Source organism: Lycium barbarum, chromosome 9 (genome assembly GCF_019175385.1).
Source record: "Lycium barbarum isolate Lr01 chromosome 9, ASM1917538v2, whole genome shotgun sequence".
NCBI lineage: Eukaryota > Viridiplantae > Streptophyta > Magnoliopsida > Solanales > Solanaceae > Lycium > Lycium barbarum.
In genome coordinates, this window is record NC_083345.1 from 123,133,813 (window position 1) to 123,156,388 (window position 22,576).

General features: G+C 35.7%; 2 protein-coding genes across 4 annotated transcripts; both read left to right on the forward strand.

Moving 5' to 3' along the window:
• Nucleotides 1–8,534: 8,534 nt before the first annotated feature.
• On the forward strand, nt 8,535–9,245 carry LOC132612302 (uncharacterized). The gene has a single exon (XM_060326598.1). The coding sequence runs from the start codon at nt 8,535–8,537 to the stop codon at nt 9,243–9,245; it is 711 nt and encodes a 236-aa protein (XP_060182581.1).
• A 1,812-nt stretch (nt 9,246–11,057) lies between these two features.
• Nucleotides 11,058–21,612, forward strand: LOC132609818 (flowering time control protein FCA-like). 3 transcript variants are annotated; one of them, XM_060323979.1, is made up of 13 exons: nt 11,058–11,261; nt 13,569–13,639; nt 15,348–15,426; nt 15,776–15,858; nt 15,960–16,011; nt 16,623–16,699; nt 17,195–17,261; nt 17,644–17,723; nt 17,800–17,864; nt 18,917–18,992; nt 19,241–19,441; nt 19,529–19,654; nt 21,170–21,612. In XM_060323979.1, the coding sequence occupies exons 1-13, from the start codon at nt 11,093–11,095 to the stop codon at nt 21,188–21,190; spliced, it is 1,167 nt and encodes a 388-aa protein (XP_060179962.1). In that variant the 5' UTR covers nt 11,058–11,092; the 3' UTR covers nt 21,191–21,612. The 3 variants fall into 3 exon arrangements, with proteins under 3 accessions (XP_060179962.1, XP_060179961.1, XP_060179963.1); XM_060323978.1 differs by lacking the exon at nt 21,170–21,612 and adding an exon at nt 20,774–21,168 and having other exon boundaries at nt 11,059–11,261; XM_060323980.1 differs by lacking the exon at nt 21,170–21,612 and adding an exon at nt 20,774–21,168 and having other exon boundaries at nt 11,125–11,261; nt 13,528–13,639.
• Nucleotides 21,613–22,576: the final 964 nt, after the last annotated feature.

Below are 22,576 nucleotides of genomic sequence, written 5' to 3' on the forward strand. Positions count from 1 at the left end.
CCTAAGGTTTTTAAGCCTACGGGTGCTGTTTTTGGGATTGATAAGCCTATGCCAATTTCTGAAAAAAAAAACATAATGAAAAGAATACTGAGAATGGTATGAATGCTGAGCATAAACTGGTTGGGATGGAGCAAAGGAACCAAGATGACTCTAATCGGGAAGAGACAAAGGAACAGCCTGGCCAGAATAAGGAAAGTCTACAAAAAGAAATAGAATCTCAAGGAACTCCAAAAGAAAAGGTTGACAAGTTTGATAACACTGGGAAAAATCAGCAAGAAGATCAACCTATGAGGCAAACTGTTATGATCAATAATCCAAATGAACTCACGGTTGATTTGTTCGAAGGTAAATGGCAGGAATTTGAGAGCAAGAAATTGAAAAGCAGATCAGGGAAGAAGAGAAGAAGCCTAAGACAAAATGGGAACAATGAAAAAGATAATATCATGATTACCCAAAATAGCTTTGATGAACTTATGCAGGAAGATGAAAATTTCAGTGATAACAAAAATAAGGGAGATACTAGCAAAACAATAGAAGAAATAATCAATGCCAATGAGACTAACATATATGAAAACGATGAATGGGCTGATAAAGAGTCTTCCAAGGAAGAGAATACATCAGATGACTCTGAAGACATGGAAAGTGAAAGTGACGAAGAAGAGGAATCAGACAGTGAACAGGAAGAGCATCAAAAGTGTCACGACCCAACCCCGTAGGCCGCGACTAGTGTCCGTGCTGGACACCCAAACGTACCCAATAACCCAAACCAACATATTATCAAAATATATTAATATAAAGGTTAGTTGGCGCTACTAAATATCACAGATGAACAGATTTGGCACGTAGAGGCCGATAAGGCCATCACCGATCATAACAACCCAAAACATATACAGAACCCACACAAGTATGTCTACAGACCTCTACAGAACATAACAGAATCATAAGATGGGACAGGGCCCCGTCGTACCCCTGAATAGCGTACATATATACAATAGCAGAAGATTGTACCAAAATATAGGCTCCGGATAAAGGAGCGCTCCAAAATAGCAGAATAAGATCCTAAGCGGACGGATCAGCAAACCTGTCGTCAGTACCTGCGCGGCATGAAAACGCAGCCCCCGAAGAAAGGGGGTCAGTACGAAATATGTACTGAATATGCAAAGCCTGAATTACAGAAACAAAATCATAACTGGTACAGAACGTACAGAAAGTAAATAGAAAACCCAAAGTATCAGATACATATTTTCAAAACATGCAGAGTGTGTACAGAAACATATGTCACATCAAATCCGGCCCCTGCCAAGGGACTCGGCAGATAGAACGTGGCCACCCTCCCGACGCTGGTGCCACAACACAGAAGAAACAGAACAGGGGCATAACCCTGTAACATAATATGTCATATCAGATGGCCATAGCAAATCATATCAGAACAAGCGTACATGGCACAGCATACTCCACAAACCCATGTACGCGTATACCTGCCCCCTCACATCGAGGCACGGCGAACAATGCAAATGATCACGCTTGACAACATATCCTGGCCCGGGCTCAGTGGGGGAAACATTGAGGCATCCACGAACGGAGTAGTGAGAAACTAAATGCACTAAAAATACCATATATATATTTCCAGAGACTCAATGAGGCATATCGAATGTCAAATCAAATCAATGAAATCGGACGGAAACATAGTAAGTAAATTTAGATGTCATAACGGGTTACGGAGGCATAATCTATCCGAGATCGTTTTCAAGATTCAAAACAATTTATAAGACTTAATGAAATATTTAAAATAGTTTTTATTTAGTAGATAAAGGAGTAGTTAGAGTATCTCTAACGAAAACGCTCGAAGACAAGTCATAGACACATAAAGGGTAAAATTGGAAATAGTGGGCCCACCTCGGGACAAACGAAGCGGTGGGCTCAAATTACGTATTTTAAGCTTATAAAGTCACCTACGGAGGTTCTAGGGACATTCCAAAATTTTCTAGACAATTTGCGGAAGTTTGCACAATTCTTTCAATAAAGCATACTTATAGGGTTCAATTCAATTGAATGAAAAAGGGGTATTTTCAAATGCAGATTCCGATGAGCAGAATACTTTCCGAGGCTCAAATCCGATCCTAGTACACCTAGGACATGCCAAAAGAAGAATCGGGATAGCCTTACATACCTTATATGCTCTTTACGCCTTTCCAAATTCAATTCCCGTTTCGCCCAAAATCTGCAATTGGTCACATTTACCAATTCTCAATTTCCAATCTTTAAGTATTCAATCTTTATTCATAATTGCCTACAGAAATTTGGGCAGCATCTCCCCTATACATATAGCATCCCCGAGAATTTAACTCGGCCAAAACAATCAACAACAACCCAACAACAACATCAACAACAACAACAATCACTATAAACACAATATAACTTAACTAGCTATCTTTCCAACATAATGTCATAACCTTCATTTCAACTTCAATTTCCAAACTAATCTCAATGGTTTCACATTCATCATTAATCTAGATCATCACAATATAATTTGGAAATATTTCATATCATTTCTACGAAATATTCACAAGATATACAAAATATACAAACTTTCCACCAAAACATAATTCACCCAAAACTTCAAATCTTCAACCTACATATTCATAACATATTTCCATCTTCCAATTTCATCAACCATAATTATAATTCACATCTTAACAACTTCATTTCCATAATATCACAAAATCATTCTAAAGTGACATAATCTTCTACATTCCAACTTCAACCAAAATTCATTCAACTTTCATTCCCAATATAATTTTCACCATAACCACAACTAGAATACAACATAAAATTCAACTCATATATGTATACAACATATATACACTCATGGCTACATATATATACATACCCACTTTGCAAACTTCCTTATTTCCATAATTTCTACTCATTTCCACATACCACAACATAAACAAACCTTCATAACATAAGAAAAAGGAATTGATTCTTACCTTTTTCTACAACTCCTTCACTTGAACAAGTTGTCAACTTGAAGAAATAAGTGCTCCTTCTTCCAAAACAATTACACCAAGTTGTAAAGGACCCTTAAATTAGTAGGAATACCACAAGAAAATAATTTTTGGAGGAAGATTTGGAGGGGTGAATTTTCTATGGCCAAACCCGAAATGGCCCTTTTTTTTGCTCTTGTTTTGTTTGTTCTTTCTCCTTCTAAGTTTCTTGAATCATCTAAGGGATAATGATCCCTTTATAATTAATTTGCCACATGGAAATTAATTAATTTGGTGGGCTTGGACCAGGTATGGCCGGCCACCCTCTCACCTTGGGCCTAAATTTTTCTTTTCATTTTTTTGGGCCAACTCGGTTGGTCCCGAGTTGGGCCTAGCCCACTGACCTTTCGACCTTAAAACGTCCATATCTCCTTGTACCGACGTCACCTGGGAACCCACGACCTATGGTTGGAAAGATAATTCAATTATCTACAACTTCTAATTCTTGGTATTTTTCCAAATTCCAAACATATAATACCGTTTTTGCCCCCCAAAGTCAGGTCACCCGAAAACGTTTTCTTAAAAATATTCGTTTGGAGGACTTCCACTTTGATTTGGCCCAAGGGTCCTTCTTGAGTTGTGTTTAACTTCACATATGTGATTCATATAATTTGTCACATGTCCCAAAAAAAAAATCTTGACGTGTGGACCCCACCTCAGCTTACAAATAATCCGACGTTCAAAAATACGGGATGTAACAAAAAGCAAATAGAAAAACATGATATGCCTGCTAAGAATAACAAGTCTTCTATGAAAGAACAGAGTGGGGAAAAGGAAGTGAATCAAAATGAACCTCCAAAGACAAGGAGACAAATGAAGAAACCAGAAGATCATTCCAAAAGAGTTTTAAATGATCAAGATTCTTAATTGGAATATTAGAGGTGTGAAATCCCATGCCTCTACAGAAAGGGTAAAGTTTTTAATCGCTTCACATAGAATTCAGCTTATTGCTATACAAGAGCCTTTCATAAAGGAAGAGAAAATTGAAAGATACAAAAAGGAGTTGAATATGCATGAATGCTTTTCCAACTGCAGCAAAAAAAAATGGGTTTTCTGGGCTATGAGCATTAAATGCTCTATTTATGCTAATGAGGAACAGATGGTCACCTGTAAGATTATTGATAATGATAAGGAGTTATATTTTACAATTGTCTATACCAAATCTTCTAGTAAAGGGAGGGAAGAATTATGGAACCATATGAGAATCTTTGCATCTACTATTAATGCACCCTGGGCAGTTGCAGGAGATTTTAATAGTATTCTTGATGCTGAAGAAAAAATTGGGGGAAATCCCCATAGACTAAGCAAGAGTATTCCATTCATGGAATGCCTCAGTGATTGTGGTTTAAGAGATAGTGGATATACGGGGCATGTTTTTACCTAGTGCAATGAGAGAAAAAAACAAGAATGTAATCTGGAAAAGGTTAGATAGAATGGTGCATAATGAAAAATGGGATGATCTTTTCTCAAGTACTAATGTACAACATCTTCCTAGAGTTGGATCAGACCATTGTCCCATATATATTACCATGGATAACCCTCAATATTCTTATGTCAAGTATTTTAGATTCCTTAACTTCTGGGTTGAATGTGAAGGCTTCCAGGAAGTTGTCAAATCTAGTTGGAAATCTCACGCAAAAGGTAATATATTTTGGGAAGTCCAACAAAAACTAAAGAACACTAGTTCTGCTCTTAGTATTTGGTCCAAGAATACAGTTGGAGATATTTTTATGAATACTCATGACATGGAAAACAGAATTTGTGAGCTAGAACAAAAATATATTAACAATATGGACTCTCATGATTGAATGCAGCTGAATAAAGCCAAAGCTGAACTGATTTCTCATCATAAGAAAGTGAATGATTTTTGGAAACAAAAGGCAAATTTGAAATGGAACCTCGAAGGGGATGAAAATACCAAATATTTTCACTCCATGGTAAAAGGAAGAAGAAATCACCTCCATGTCCACAGAATTCTAGAAAATGATGTATGGGTGGAAGGAGAAGATGAGATTGGGACTGCCGCAGAGAAATTCTATAGGAATTTGTTCTCTCAACGGGGACAATGTATTGATATGAGCATAATGGATCAGATTCCTAAGAATATTAATGATATGGACAATCAGATGCTTCTAAACAGTCCTAATGAAAAAGAAATTTTCAAAGCGGTTATAGACATCAACCCAAATAGTTCCCCAGGTCCAGATGGTTTCAGTGACTTATTTTTTCAGAAAACTTGGGAGATTATTGGGAAGGATATTATTGATCTAGTGCAGGCAGTCTTCAACGGAGATCAGCTTACAAGATACTACACTAACACCTGCCTTATTCTTATCCCTAAAGTGGGTGAACCTCAGAATTTTTCAGAATTTAGGCCTGTTAGTTTAAGCAATGTTACTCAGAAGATCATATCAAAAGTTCTAAACTGCAGGCTTGCTTCTCTGTTACCTAAAATAATTTCTTCCAATCAAAGTGGATTTATAAAAGGAAGATCTATTGGAGAAAATGTTCTACTGGCACAGAAAATGATTCATGATATGAAGCAGTACAATAAAGGGGGAAACGTTGTATTCAAAATAGATATGAATAAAGCCTATGATAGGATCTCTTGGCACTTTATCTGCTTTGCAATGAGGAAAATGGGATTTGATGAAAGGTGGATCTGAGTCCATCCAAATGATATTAAGCAAAATCCTATTTTGATATCATCTGGAACCTATTATCCAACATGTGGTATACAATGGTCATAAATGGAAAAAGACATGGATTCTTCAAATCAGAAAGAGGAGTTAAACAGGGAGACCCTATTTCACCTTCTTTATTTATTATTGCATCTGAATGTTTATCTTCTCTTCTAAATAATTTATATAATAATATAGAGTTTAATGGTTTTAGTATGAATGCAATTGGTCCTAAGGTCAATCATTTAGCTTATACAAATGACCTGATAATTTTCTGTTCAGGAAAATCTCATACCTTGAACCTTGTTATGGACTGTCTAAAAAGATATGAAGAAAACTCTAGTCAGCTAATAAACAGGAATAAGAGTTGCTTTGTTATGAAGGAAGATACCTCCGCAAAAAGAATTAGAATAGCATCTGATATTTTACAGGTTAGAAGAGAAGTATTTCCCATAACTTACTTGGGGTGTTCTTTGTTTGCAGGAAGGAAAAGAATTCAACACTTTGCTACAATGGCTACTAAGATCCTAAAAAGAATGAATTCCTGGCAAAGCAAGCAACTTTCTACTGGAGGAAGGATTATTCTAATAAAGCATGTTCTAAGTGCCATGCCTGTGCACTTATTATCGATAAGTCAGCCCCCCAAACCATTTTAAAGCAGATGGAAGGGATGTTTGCCAACTTTTTATGGGGAAATTATAATGGAAAACTCAAATTTCACTGGGTGGCGTGGCACAAAATGTGCTTTCCAAAGGAGGAAGGGGGAATAGGAGTGAGATCTTTGCAAGATATTACTGAGACCTTTGGGGCTAAATTATGGTGGCAATTTAGAACCAAAGATAATATTTGGACACAGTTCATGAAAGCCAAGTATTCAAAAAGAATTCACTCAATGGCTAGAAAATGGAGTTATAGGCACTCCCATACTTGGAGAAGGCTATGAAAGATAAAAGATAAGGTGGATCATTATATTTTATGGAGGATCAACAATGGTAGCAACAACTTCTGGTGGGACAACTGGTCAGGTCTTGGTAATTTGAGCCAATTTGGGCAAGCATCTACTTCTATCAATGTCAAGGTTTCCGAATTTATTTATGGGAATCAATGGAATATGAGCAAGATTAGATAGAAACTTCCTTCAAACATCGCTAACTCAATCAAAGAAGTGTAGATTCATACATCCTTAGAAGATGATCATCCTATATGGACTAATAACAATAGTGGAATATTTAGTTGCAATACTGCATGGGAAATATTGAGGGGAAAAAAAACAGATGGTTACCATAGCCAACAAAATGACTTGGCACAAAAAACTTCCTTTCAAAACAACGTTTTTTCTGTGGAAATTAATGAGGCATTGTGTGGCTGTTGATACCAACTTAATCAGATTCAAAGTTCATCTCCCTTCAAGATGTTCTTGCTATATCAACCCTGATCAAGAGGAGGAGGAGCACCTGTTTCACAAAGGTATGATTGCTCAACAATTATGGATATATTATAATAGAATTTTTGGAATTTTGTAGGGAAATGGATGCTTAAGACAACAAATAATCTCATGGTGGATAACTAAGGTTGGAAATCCATTACAGAAAATGCTACTACAAATTCTTATAGGGATTATTATTTGGCAGATTTGGAAATCAAGATGCAAGCAGAGATACGAGAACAAAAAGATGGATCTAAACAACATCATATAGAACATCAATACACAAGTTGCTATGATAGTTCACAAGTAGTACACGATGATCAGTCCATACCTGAAAGGAGAAGAATTATTTCAGATTAAGGATAAAGTTACACAGAAGATTAACCACATAATGGTGAAATGGGAAAGACCTAAGGCTGGATTTGTAAAACTGAATTCTGATGGCTGTACAAAGGGAAATCCAGGGCCTAGTGGAGCTGGGGGCATCATTAGAAATGAGCAAGGAAATTTAGTTACTGCATATGGGAAAATCCTTGGCCATATTACTAATAATATGGCAGAAGTGTTAGTTGTTGAAATTGGAATTGCTTGGTGTAAGGACAATGGTTACAACAGGCTGGAAATTGAGGTTGACTCAAAAATGCTAGTGGATTGGATAAAAGAAACTGCAGATGTTCCGTGGAATGCTTGGGATTTCATTATGCGATCAAAGGCGATGCTTGAAAAAATGGAGGAATGGAGCATAATACACTGCTATAGAGAAGGGAACAAAGTAGCTGATGGATGAGCTAATTGGGGAGCACGATGCAACAACACAACTTGGATATCTCAGTTCCATCTACTGCCAAAGGAAGCAAGAGGTGCGCTCAAAATGGACAAAATGAACTTCCCTTCCGTTAGGACCAAAATTATTAGAAACTCCTTCTCTCTGAATAGGAGCATGTATAGAACTTACACTTTTGATGTCCCTTGAAGCTTGATTTTGATAGAAAATCAACTCATTTTTTGAAAGCTGATTAGAAATTCTACTTTTGCTATAATTGGAGTCTGTTCCAATTAAGTAGGTACAGGGAGCGTTCACTCTTTGGTTGTGTATAATATCCTTTTGATTAATGAAATGCATCCACTCTTGAAGATGGATGAATTAAACAAAAAAAAAATATTACAAAGCTACAATTAACCCTTTAAATAAATTAGGAAACTTAACCAAAACCATTTAGGATTCGGGCAAACTAAACTGAAATTAAACAGGAAAAGAATAATTTTAGGAAAAACTTTCTTTATCCCAATCCAACTCTTATTTGGTAACCTAAGCAAGTATATATAGGCGTTAGTCTGCGGAATTACTTCACATAGTCACATTCACAAAATTTTCAAGCGATGGCCGAGATTTACGAAGTCTCTTTCTATGGTGATGAAATTGAAGTTACCGTCACCAAAGACTCCACAGTCGTTAACGATTGGATTCTGCAAACTGTGCAGACTCATCGCCATAGACTCCACAAGCTACTCATCGGTCTCGATATCGAGTGGCTACCGTGTTTCAAACCAGAGGAAAACCACCCGGTCGCTCTCCTCCAGCTCTGTGTAGGTCGTCGTTGCCTCTTGTTCCAACTCCTCCACAAAGACGCGGTTCCTGGATTCCTCGTAGACTTTCTTGGGGACCCGAGTTTCAAGTTCGTCGGGGTTGGGGTTATGGAGGACGCTAAGAAACTGCTCCGCGATCACAGGCTGTTCGTGGCGAATACTGTGGATTTGAACCGATTGGCGTATTCGGTTTACGGGGAAGAAGTGTATGGGAAGATGGGATTGAAGAGAATGGCGAAAGAGGTACTAGGGAAAGTAATGGAAAAGCCATTGAATGTAACACTGAGTAAATGGGATGCTGAGGAATTGTGTTATGAACAAGTTGAATATGGTGCTATTGATGCTTTTGTTTCGTTTGAGATTGCCAAGAATTTGTTTAATTTAGTGTGGGAAAGAGAGAAAGAGAATCGTGTTATTAAGAGGGAATATTTGAATTGCCATTATCAACCAATGTTGATGGTACAAGATACACAAGGAATGTTTCGAAGACTTGCTTTGTTTTGATCAATGTGAAAAGAAGACAGTTTTAGGAAAGTTCGTAATAGGAAACATTTGAGCTGTCTTTTGTTCTCTGTTTTTTTGTAATAGTAATATGTACACAGTACACAGTACACACATATTAGTGCAATTTTTTTGTGGTTTCTTGAAAATCTGTACATGAATATTTTTATTGTTGATGCCTTGGATAAAAGTGAAAGTAGTAATTGCCTTTCGTCAAGGTAGTGATTTTGGGTCTAAACTAGTTTAGTTTTGTTATTATGCTTTCTCCCAGTTAAACTGTAAAACAAAAACAGGGCTAAACAGGAAGAAAAAACAATGAAACGGGTTTAAAGTTCTATTACTGCCTTAATATAAGCCCTCAACTTGTTTAATTTACTAATTAGACAATTAAAAATGGAAGCTATGCAACATCAATGATTGGGAAATAATAAGAATGAATAAGAAGTAGTAATTCACTGTTTACACCACTATTTAAATTGTTGGGTCGATCCTAAATATGGGTCATTTAGTAAATAACCCTTTTTTTATTTCTCTGACAAGTAATGAATCTTTTAGACCATCCCTTTTGAATAAATTCAATTTTTTTATGAGAAAATATTAGATCGTGATCGAACTCTTTATAAGTTATTGCAATCGTTAAATGATAATCTGATATTTTATTTATAAGGTTGAACAACATATGAGCAAACATTAGATCCTCAATAATATTATCCGACTAATTCGAATTCGTGTCGAAAAATTCACCTTGAAATATAAATCGTTTCTTATCAAAGACAAATTCATACCCAGATATTTAATTCGAAACCTTTGATTAAAGATAAATGAATATTTTCATTCCACCACAACTTTGAATAGTGTAAGAGCCTTTAGTCAAGACAAAAATTTGGCTTGCTTAGTGAACTGAAAAATCAAAATAAAAGAAGGGAGCTTATAAGAAGGAAAGAAAAAAACGAAGACTTCAATCATAAGTGAGGTGTTCGGCAAAAACAGTTTGGAAGAAACTCTTTATCCCAATTTTTATTTTTTATTTTTATTTTTTTGTAATAGTAATTTGTATTTCAGACGAGGTACGGGTAGACCGAAGAAGTATTGGGGAGAGTTAATTAGACACGATATGGCGCAACTACAGCTTACCGAGGACATGACCTTAGATAGAAGGGTTTGGAGGACCCAAATTAGGGTAGAAGGCTAATAGATAGTCTCGTTATCCGTTCTTATTAGTAGTCGCACTATTGCAATATAATTTCTTGTGCTCCGATTTCTGTTATTATCTATTATTTCCTGTGCTTTGATTATCCTGTGTTATCTGCTCCGATTTCTGCTATTATGTGTTATTTCCTGTGTCGCTTGCATTATTTCAATTTCATATCGCTTTGAATCTCTAATCTCTTATCTGAATCTCTTAACCTTATCTGACTTCCTTTTATGCTTTTATACTTTTATTGTGTCGAGGGTCTTTCGGAAACAGCCGTCCTACCTTGATAGGAGTAAGGTTTGCGTACACTCTACCCTCCTCAGATCCCACGATGGAGAATTTCACTGAGTTGTTGTTGTAATAGTAATTTGTACACAATGTGCATATTAGTTTAACTTTTTTATGGGTTCTTTTTCATGACAAAAGATAGTTAATTTATATTTATTTTTTGGCACTATTTTTGTTAAATTAAAATATAAAGTTCGATAAATATTTGAAGGACACTAAAAATGTTAACTTTTTGACAAACCTAAACAATCAAAATTGTTAAGTGCGTAATTAAAGGACATTTTTGTCATTTTACTCCCGCATTCTCTATTAAAACCAAAAAAAATAACAAGTTGTTAGAATAATCAATTTACAAGTTTGATGCTTAATGGAGCAGCGTAACGGAGAACGATGGGGAAACCCGCCGGAATTTCACCGGAACTTTCCCGGCGACGGCAATCACTTCAATCGCCGGCGGAACCCTAATTCCGACCCGAATTTCAGTGGTTCTGTACCTTTTCCGGGTCGTAAGAGACCTTTCGATCAACTAAACTCTGGTATAAAAAGCATTGTTACTGTTTCTTCTTACTATTAATTTAATCTCCCCCTCCTAACCTAATTTGTTTAGTACTTTTGCTTATTAACAGTAAAATTAAATTTTACTTACTTTCGAGAGACTTGATTATTTCATACTTAAACAAAAAATTTACTCCCTACGTCCCAATTTAAGTGTCTTTGGTCATCTGCCCCCAAATAGAGTGTCTCTTTCTATATTTAGTAAGTTGACAGTACTAAAGTATTATTATTGTTTGTTCCTAATTTGTTTGCTACTTTTGCTTATTAACAGTAAAATTTAACTTACTTTCGAGAGACTTGATTATTTCATACTTAAACAAAAAATTTACTCCCTACGTCCCAATTTAAGTGTCTTTGGTCATCTGCCTCAAATAGAGTGTCTCTTTCTATATTTAGTAGGCGTTTGGCCATAGAAATCAAAAACTTTTTCAGTTTTTTTTTGGGAATTTTGGAGTTGGAGTTGGAGTTGTATTTGGTCATAGTTTTTGAAATTGTACTTTTTGTTGAAATGTAGTTGTTTTGGTTGTGAAAAAGGTGAAAATTTTGAAAACAAGTTTTTCTTGTTTTTCAAATTCCGGAATACAACTTCAAGTTGCATTTGGAATTCTTATTTCCAAACGCTGATTCCTGAAAAAAGTGAATAATTGATATGGCCAAACGGGCCCTAGTAAGTTGACAGCTCAAATATCGCGAGTATTTTAGTACAGAAGTATTGTTATTGTTTGTTCCTACGATTAAAAAAATTCCCGGTCCTAATTTGTTTGGTACTTTTGCTTATTAACTGTAAATTTAACTTACTTTCGAGAGACTTGATTATTTCATATTAAACAAAAAATTTACTCCCTCTGTCCCAATTTAAGTGTCTTTGGTCATCCGCCGCAAATAGAGTGTCTCTTTCTATATTTAGTAGGCGTTTGGCCATAGAAACCAAAAACTTTTTTCAGTTTTTTTGGAATTTTGGAGTTGGAGTTATATTTGACCATAGTTTTTGAAATTGTATTTTTTGTTGAAATGTAGTTGTTTTGGTTGTGAAAAAAGTGAAAGTTTTGAAAACAAGTTTTTCTTGTTTTTCAAATTTTGGAATACAACTTCAAGTTGCATTTGGAATTCTTATTTCCAAACGCTGATTCCCGAAAAAAGTGAATAATTCTTATGGCCAAACGGGCCCTAGTAAGTTGACAGCTCAAATATCGCGAGTATTTTAGTACAAAAGTATTGTTATTGTTTGTTCCTATGATTAAAAAATCTCCCGGTCCTAATTTGCTTGGCACTTTTGCTTATTAAGAATAATAGCCTGTTTTGGCCAAGCTTTTAAAATCAGCTTATTTTGAAAAATGTTTTTTTTTTTCGAAAGTATTTTGGCTAATCAATTTGAAAAAAACATTTTTAAGCAGCAATTAGTATTTGGTCTAGGCTTTTCAAAAGTGCTTTCAAGAAAAGTGTTTTCGGGGAAAAACTAATCATTTTAGTTTCAAAAAAAACATTTTCTGCTACTCTCAAAAGCACTTATTTTCTCCTAAATTCTTGGTCAAAAACATCATTTTTAGCTTCCTAAAAACTTGGCCAAACAGGCTTTAAATTTGTTTAACTTTTGAGAGACTTGATATTTCATATTTTAAAAAGTTAAAATTTAGGACATTTGGAAACTAAAGAAAAGAGTATTATAAGTTGCAATTTTCCTTGGCAGAAAGATGCATTCTAAAATGCTGGTGAAGTTCACTTAGTAGGCGTTTGGCAATAGATTCCAAATATTTTTCACTTTATTTGGAATTTGTAGTGTTGGAGTTGAAGATGGAGTTGTGTTTGGTTATACTTTTTGCAGAGAATATTTGGAATAGATAATGTTCATGTTTGAATGTACTTAAATACAACTTCAAAAGTGAAAAGTGAGTTGGAGAAATGTGAAAACAGGTTATAAGCTGTTTTCCAAATTTGAAATACAACTTCAAGTTGGATTTGTAATTTTTCACGGCCAGACGCTGATTTTCAAATGAAGTGAAAAATTATTCTGGAAAAAGTGAATAATTTTTATGGTCAAACGAGTCCAATTAATTTTCTTTAAAGTTAAAATTTGGACGTTTGGAAAGTATAGGAAAGTGTACTGTAAGTTGCCTTGTCTAAAATTAGTGGAAAGATACATTCTAAAAATGTTGGTAAAGTTCACTTAGTTGAATTTATGTAAGCGTAAGATCCAAACTTTTTGGGACAGAGGGAGTTTTTTGTATTTTATTGAATTTTTGTTTGCAGGATTTCCATGTAAGAATGCTGAATTTTGGAAAAACTTTTAGACTCTCAGGATTGTGGCGGTTTTGTGAAACTCTATGTTCTAGGAATTCCAAGGCCCGCGGAAGAAGAAGATGTAAGTGTTATAATTGAGTATATATAAAAAAAAATGATACTCTTTTTTCCATGTTATGTTGCTTGTTTGGTTGTACTGAAAAAGTGAGCTTCTGTGTGCTATGAGTTATTCTTAAGAGTGGGAATTGAGGCTTTTAATAAGAGCTTAGATAATAACAACAACAAGAGCTACTACTATTAGCCTCGACGCTGATGTAGTTGAGGTCGGTCATCTAAAGCCTCTATATCCATTTTGCTTCAATTAGCTAGGCAATCATCCAATACCTAATAATTGGTTTTTAAAGACAAATGGAATGTTCTATGAAATTAGAGATTCTCGAAATCTCTTATGTAACTTACGTTGACATACAAATCCCTGACCAAACAAAAAGACTCTTGGAGAACACCGTAGCTAATGCATGTGTACTAACATGACATTTATTCAGACAATATAAATTACTCAAGCAGAGTCACGCGCGCACACACACACATCTTGCACATATTTTTTAACACTAACATGGTGTTTATTAATGAAAGTTTTTTTAACTGTGAAAAACATGTATCTAGAATGATTAAACCTTAATCCGTCTAGTTCGTATCACTTATATTAATACCTTCCCTCCTTTTGGATGTAATATAGTGAAATTATTGTTAGCGAGTATATAGGTGTATGAAGTAACTCAAGGTTTTTGATTTAACAACCAGCTGGAAGAATACATTAGCTGATGTATATGCCAATAAATTTAGCAACATACTGTGGTCATTGCATGTTCTAAGAACTGGCTACTTATATATTTAGTTCATGCTGTCACCCCTTTGTCAAGGATCCACTACATTTTTCATATTTGTTCTGAATATCAATTAACTATTTCTTTTTTGCTTCAGAACTTATTAAACTGTGAAGAAGCTGCAACATCAAAAACAACTTTTGTGAAATGGAGTATACTCCTTTATCTTTGGGAATTCTAAGCCCTATATTTTACATATATACTTCATTTGTCTTGGATTAACTGCATCAAATAGATATGAAATCGGGTGTGTTTGGTATGGAGGAAACATTTGCCAGAAAATGTTTTCCAATGTTCTCATGTTTGGTTGGTCAAAATTTTTTGGAGAACATTTTTTTTTTGGAAAACAATTTCCTTAAAAATGAGGAAAAATGACTTCCCTAATGGAAGTTGAGAGAACAAGTTCCATAAGTAACATTCCAAGTTCATTTACTCCTCCACACCAATCCAACGCCCCCAACTCCCATCCCTTAACTATCCACCCCACCACTCCCAAACCCCACTTCCGCCACCATGCACCCCCATAGTGTTTTACTAGATTACATGTAAATGCTCTTGAATATTTTTTTTCTTTTTTGCTTTCTTACCAAACACTAGAAAATAAGTAAGAAACCTACTTGTTTACCAGTAAAAGAATTTCCTTCATACTAAACTCACCCGTAGTATCCTGCTGTTCAATTAAAATCAATCAGCACCTCCTCAATCCCAAAGTGGTAGGCGTCGACTAACATTTACAAAATAATATGTACAGAAAAGTTGTAGATATCCATCCCTTTAGGAAGAATAGGTTAAGTCCTAGCTTTGGTCCAACTTTAGTAGGGACAGACTTTTCCCTGTCCAGTGATCCAGTTGCGTTCCATTTCACCGGGATATTAAAAATTTGAAATTTAATCACTCAAGTGCTTGCAGATTCCATATTAATGCATGCCTCTTTCAATTCAGGTTCGCTCTGTTTTTGCTGAACATGGACATATTGTTGAGGTTGTGCGTCTCATGGATAAGTCCACTGGTTTTAGGAAAGGTAAAGGAATGTTGTAACAGTTGCAGTTGCAGTTTCCAGGCTATCGGCCTAGTGTTCTTGTTTAGTTTACATTGTGGTGTTGCTTTATCAAATGCCATGCCATCTGCACTGGGTTCTGTATTACTAAAGCAATTCAAAGCAGTTAAATTGCAATTTAAGTATTGTGGATCCTTTAAATTACCAGGATTTGATCTTTCCTCCTCTGTGCAATTTTCTGTTGTTGATGTTCACGATATTCCGTGCCCATGTATCATCCTGGAATTATAATATTATCTTTTTGGACAAGTATAGATAACAGAAAATATTTTTCGATAGAAGGAATAAAAATGAATGATGATTTACACTGCAGAATGCTGTTTTGTGAAGTATAGAACGCTAGATGAAGCTAATAGGGCTATTGGAGCATTCCATGGTCGATATATTTTTCCTGGGGTTAGTTTTCTTCTCTGCTGTGAAGTTAAAATAATTTACCTTCTCAAGAAACTATTGTTCTCCTCTTACTCGGTTTCTATATATTTATTTCTTGCTTGCAGGGTGAGGTTCCCTTAACAATTAGGTACGCTGACGGGGAACGAGATCGTCTTGGTAATTGTTTTGTTCTCTCTGTTTAAATTTATCGATAATAATATAGGTCTATTACTGAGCCGGGGGTCTTTCGGAAACAGCCGTCCTACCTTGGTAGGAGTCAGGTCTGCGTACACTCTACCCTCCCCAGACCCTACGATGTGGGATTTCACTGGGTTGTTGTTGTTGTTGTTGTTGTAATATAGGTCTATTACCTTACGTGAGGATCACAAAATAAGCTCCCAGCGTTTTGAAGACCTTATCCTTAAATTTTCAACTTGAGTTATCATATGCTTTGTTAAGTTTTAACTAAAGCAATATAGTACCCTTCCACTATTTATGTTATCCACCAAACTAACTCCCCACCTGCTATGTAAAGCTCCGTGTATGACCGAAACTATATTTTCCAGGAAAACACTTAGTAAGGCTAAGGCATGCTAAGTAATTTAAGAATAATAGTAAACCGAATGATTCTTGGGAATTTCAAAATAATTTTTAATGAACTGACATGGAATATTTTCCCAAGTGTACAGTGTTTGAACTTTCAATTATCTCGTTGTGCCTCTACGTGTTCGTTTGCAATGCTTTATTATTTTAATCTCCACTTTGACCTCTTTTTTCTCTTATTGTAGGAATCTTGGCTGAACACACTCACAAACTTTATGTTCGTGGTCTGAGGAAACAAGCTTCCAAAGGAGAAATTGAGCATGTATGCTTCACATATGCGATTAACCAAGATCTAGACTCTATCTTCCCTTTTGCTCCTTCATTTTTCACTGCTACTCTTTGTTCAATTTGTCCATTCTGTATATATATGTGAGGAATCTGCATGTATCATGCTTCTGTTCTTGCATGCTATAGATAATATGTATTGGGCACACACTCTAGCTGTTGTGTAACTTGCTCCATCCCACTTTACCTGACACAGTTTTTGATTTAGCATATAGTAAAGTGCGTCATAAACTATGCCAAATAACAAGCTTCATTCCATTCTCATGTTTGAAAGACGAGTTCGTATCATGATATTGTATCCTCGTATTAGTCAATGCTCATTTCTTTACCTCTAAAAATATCATATGAAGTGAATTAAATCCTTAACCTATATACACGGTCAAATTAAGTCACAGATAAGAGACGACACTATCTGTTTCACTTTTGAGCCAATGGAAACGTTTTGAGTTTGTATGCACGCCTTTGCTGGCAGGTATTTTCACCATATGGGTTTATTGAAGATGTCTTCTTTATCCTTGATGAACAAAGACGGCCCCGTGGTATGAAACAACCACTCTCTCTCTCTGGTTATTATTTTGACATCTAATTTGCAGGAGTCTTTGCATTTGGTAACAGTTTGCAAAATTACTCTTTTACTGAACCTAGTTTTAGACATATTTCTGTGTCACTATGGTTGCTTCTCTAGTTGCTGCCAACAGCTAATCTGGTTGGACTTCCTTCTTAATTCTACTAATCAAGTGCTTCTTGACATGTTTTATTAGTGTAGTTGCATTTGCCATTTGCCATATTTTGATGCTCATGCTTATTATTCATGCTGCCTCTACATAGATATAATATGTGCACACCAACTTCTGGATTGTCTATACATGCTCTGTATTTCAACTTTTTCTTCTTGATGTTGATATTATTCTTGTCTTGAAGGAAATGCTTTTATCAAGTTTGCTTGTAGAGACATGGCAGTTGCGGCAATGAATGCACTAAATGGCGCCTATGTAATTAATGTAAGTCCCAGTATTAATGTATAGTTCTGGTCTAATCTGAAACCAAATCTCCTTGCTCCATTCGCTTGTGGTTCAGATATGTGAACACCCATTGATTGTTCGATTTGCGGATCCTAAGAAGCCCAAGTTGGGAGAGTCAAGGTGTGCATCCTTCTATAATTGTTTTTCCCTTTATCTTTTTGAATGGGTCACCATTGCTAGTTTAGGAGTACCTCATTTTGTAGGACAAAGTTATCTTTTTGAATGGATCACCATTGCTAGTTTAGGAATACCTCTTTTGTAGGACAAGTCAACTACTTTTTCTGAAGACACAAAGTAGTAGTAAATTTAGATGAAAAAGTTGAACACAAATTGAAGAAACTAGAATTGAACTGATACTCCTCAGTCCTCTCCCTACTGTGATTACCGATATCTGAGATTCTCTTGATTGAGAAAGTTGAAGTGCTTATTATCAGTGTTTTAAAAGGCTCTTTCGGGCTTGCAAAACCCCCTGAGGCTCACATGTGGGGCTTTGTTTTGTGATGCTTACGCCCCAAGCGCGCGATTGTGAGCCCTAAACTCACCTAACGCTCGGGGCTTGCCCAACAGTTCCTATGCAAATCATGTGTCAAAAGTTACCTTTATCTCCAAAAAAATAAATCTATATATATATATATATCATGTGTCGAATTCCCTAATTAGTAATGTTAACCCTCAAAGTTCTTTGACAAATGAATGATTGTTGTATTCTCTATGGGAATTTTTATGAATTTCGATGTCAATAAAATTATTTACCTTGTCAAAAATGAATCTCATACAATTCCTTATGTAATTGTTATGAATAGGTAAGTTTATGCTTATTTTATTTTATATAAGAATGTAAGAAATTAAATATTCAGGGAACTCATGTCCTTTACCTTAGGGTTTACGCTTTACCCCATGTGAGATAAAATGCCTCGTCGCAAGCCTCTGCCTTCTATAACGCTGCTTCTACTTTCCAGAGGCATCTTGTCCAGCATCTAGTATCTTCTGTAACAAGTGGCTATAAATCTTGTTTCTATCTGACCACTTTCTATTTATTCCTTCAGTTCTTTTCCGGTGCATTTCTTATGCAAGTCCTGCTCTGGTCAAAATACATTAGACTAGCTTTTAGTTTGTCTCGCCTCTTGTAATTTTACTTGCTGATTCCCATTTCTGTAACTTACCTCTTGCAGGCCACCATCCCATACGAATGAGCATTTTAATGGGTATATGGCAGCTAACCAGTCTAACCAGCACAGTCCAAATGAGGTAATCGTCCAATATTCTCCATTAAGTAGATGGCGACATGTCATAATACGAGTTTTACTATTAGAATGTCCTAACAATTGCTATTAAGAGCCGTAAGCTTTTTGCCTATTTGAGAGAAGACCTTGATCTGTTTAGCACAATTTAAACGATCTTGCCTATGTGAAAAATGTGCAACCCCCATTACAGAATTACCTATAAGACACTTAGATTAAAAAAAGGATGATTCAAGTATCTGTTGCTTTTTGCAGACTCCAAATAACAGAACCAATCCTCAGGCAGTTTTCAGCCCTCATGTTGGATCAGATAATGTTTTGCCATCAGCTGAATCTTCTGTCAATGCAAGACCTTTAAATGCTGAGATGGTGGAGTCTATAGATTGTGAATGGAGTGAACATATCTGCCCTGACGGATTCTTATATTATTTTAACTGTGTGACGTGTGAAAGCAGGGTAAGATTTCATTAATTGTCCAATTTCTTTACCCACTTGATCCCGTGCCCCTCAAAAGTCGATGAATGCCTGAAAACATGCATACAGTGGGAGAAGCCAGAGGAGCTTGCACTTTATGAAAAGAAATTAGAAAAGCTAGATCTCCAGCAACAGGATCAGCACAATTTAAGACCTCGAGTCTGTACTACTCCAGAAGTTTCTCAAATGCGTCAGGTACAGATTTCCTCAGGGGAACCTTCCTTTCATGCAGCAGTTAGTGATTTTTATCAACTTGTTTTTTTTTTTACTTTTGTGGTTTAGGTTTTTGTTATTGATTGTGTTCGGATTTGATTTTGTGCAGAAACCTTGTTTTTACTGCTTTGGTGAATCTTATTTTAGATTCATTTGATTGGAACAGGTCAATAACCACTAATTGTGTGGGAGGTTTTTAAGTTTAGTACTCCCATAAAGATGCTCTGACTGAAAGAAAAATGTAAAGCTTGGGAGATATAGCTGGAAGTGTTGTGCATGATATGACCAAATATTAGCCTTAGAAACTATATGTTTGGTGTATCCTGATAGAAGACCTGGAAGGTTAGAGGCGGTCAATATGCATTCGGCTGCAAATTACCCTCTCTTGTTCTCCTTGTTCTAACACTCACTTCTACTCATTCCTTGATTGCACTAGCTATTGTTAAGTACCTCAATCTAAGATCCGTATATATTGTATGTTCATTGGATATATAGGCCCTTTTGGTAGTCAGACTCTGTTGTCAGCTCGGTCTGATATCAGATCTATAAATATATTTGGCCAATCATCTTTTATCCTATGTTGCTCAGACTCTTCACTTTCGGTGCTGCACCCGTGTCGACCCGACATGGGCGTGGGTGTGGGATTCGTGCCCAATCTGGTCAACTAATTTTGAGTACTTTGACCAAAACCGAGGGAGGAATTCTGGACAGATTCAATGATTTATGTAATCAAAATAAAAGCTATGGCGAAATTGAAGAAGATGGAATACCTTGTATGTAGAAATATCTATTGTCACTCCTTTTCCTCGTTAGCTCCTCCGAGATTCTCTCTTGATCAATATTTTCTCCTCAAATTTTCCACATAATATCTCATAATTTAGGTTTTATAACTCTATTTTTAGATATTTGAATTATTTTTAGCCGAATCCCCGATCCTGGATCTGTATCCCCGAATCTTGAAATTTTGGATCACGAAGGATCCGACTTCTAGATCCGCACCCTTATCGGACACCCGCACCCGAGTCCAAACAACTTAGCTTTTATATGGACATTGCATATTTAGCATCTGATAGACATTATATGTTTTTTCTGAATTTTCAGGAGCTCGAAACAGCAAGTTCAAGTGTTCCTCTGGCGTGTGTTTAAACAGCAAGAGGCAAAAGTCTGAAGACTTGGTTTCTTGGCTGGTTATTCTGAGTGTGCAAATCTGTACCGCCTTTAAATTGCTTGAGATTTAGTAATACTGTTAGGACCTTTCCCCAATGGGCAGCAGCTATGTCTCTATAGTTGTACATTTGGTCTAAGCTTTAGGTGTCTTTTCTTACTCTCTGTGTTGGTAGTAAAATATTATTAGGATGATGTTCAGCATAGCCGATCCCCAACTTGTTTGGAACTAAGGTGTAGTTGTTGTACGGATGTTCAAATACCTTTCTCGGCCTTTTGGCTAGGATCAAGTGTACTATAGACACTAATCTTTTTATAATATTTGATTGACAGTGCTTGAGTGGCGCGACATAGCCAGTGAGGATTGTATGGTCGACACCTATTTGCTTGGGACTGACGCATAGTTGTATAATTGTCCGGGCTGATAGTAATTCACATGGTATATTTGCTTGGGATTAAGGCATAGTTGTACAATTGTTCGAGTTGATAGTAATTCACATGGTGCATCGAAATGGATTATCAAGCCATGAAGTACATTACTCTAATTTTATAGTAAGTGCTCAATCGAAAAGGTTGGAATTTCTATGGTAATGGTTGCAAGAAGTGTAATTAAAGGTGATAAACTGCGGTTAATTTTCAATTCTGACCCATCACTAAAGTATGATTAGACTACTGTAAATAATTACTGACATTCGGTGTTTACACAAATCAATATATGTATATCCTCTATTTTGTGTATAAACTTTTATAACTTAATCATGGTTAATTGATATATGTATTGTGACTTCAAGGCTAAAATCTATTGAATGGTACGTTAATTCTGTCATTGATCTTTAAAATGACATTTCATTTTTAATGAATTCAACCGAAAGTAGGTGAAAAGCATAACGGCATAAGAGAAGTATCAGTTGAACAAAATTCAAAGTAATTATATACTACAAGCAAGGGATCAAAGAAGATACTTGTCCAATAATATAAGAGCACAAGCCAAAGCCATACAAATCACCTCAATAATATAAGAGCACAAGCCAAAGCCATACAAATCACCTCAATAATATAAGAGCACAAGCCAAAGCCATACAAATCACCTGTCTTTTATTGAAATTGTGTGGTCTTTTCTGGCTAGTTAAATGCGTTTACAAATTTATTTTATTAATTAACAATTTTTTTAAAAAAAGAAAAATAAAAAGAAGTTAAAGTGAGATGCACGCAATACATATTCTGTTAAGAGATCGCTATATTAAATTGGTACAAACGTAACTTTCCATCCAAATAATGAAAATAATCATTGGAAAAAGTGTTGGATAATCTTTTTTTTTTCTGTCAAATAATGATTATTAATTAGGAATTTTTACTTGGTGTAGCTTTTTCTAAAAGGTAACTAGTGATAATAATTACTTTTTAATTTATTTATATTCAGTAGCTACGGTGATTTTGTAAATTACTATTCGTAGCTACACTAAAATACATAAAGTTGGAGTGGTTGAAGGGGTTACTGGGTGAGGCTCTTACCCTGCCCGTTTAGGGGTGGGCATGGTACGGTATGGTACGGTTTTTGAAACTTCGGTAAGGTAATTTCGGTTTTCGGTTTCTAAAAATACTATACCATTACCATACCAAATTAATTCGGTATGGTTTGGTATTTTAAGGTTCGGTTTCGGTATTTTACTGTACGGTAAATCGGTACCATAGTTTGTCCGACTTCGACTTACATATTGTCACGCCTCGAACCATGGCCTG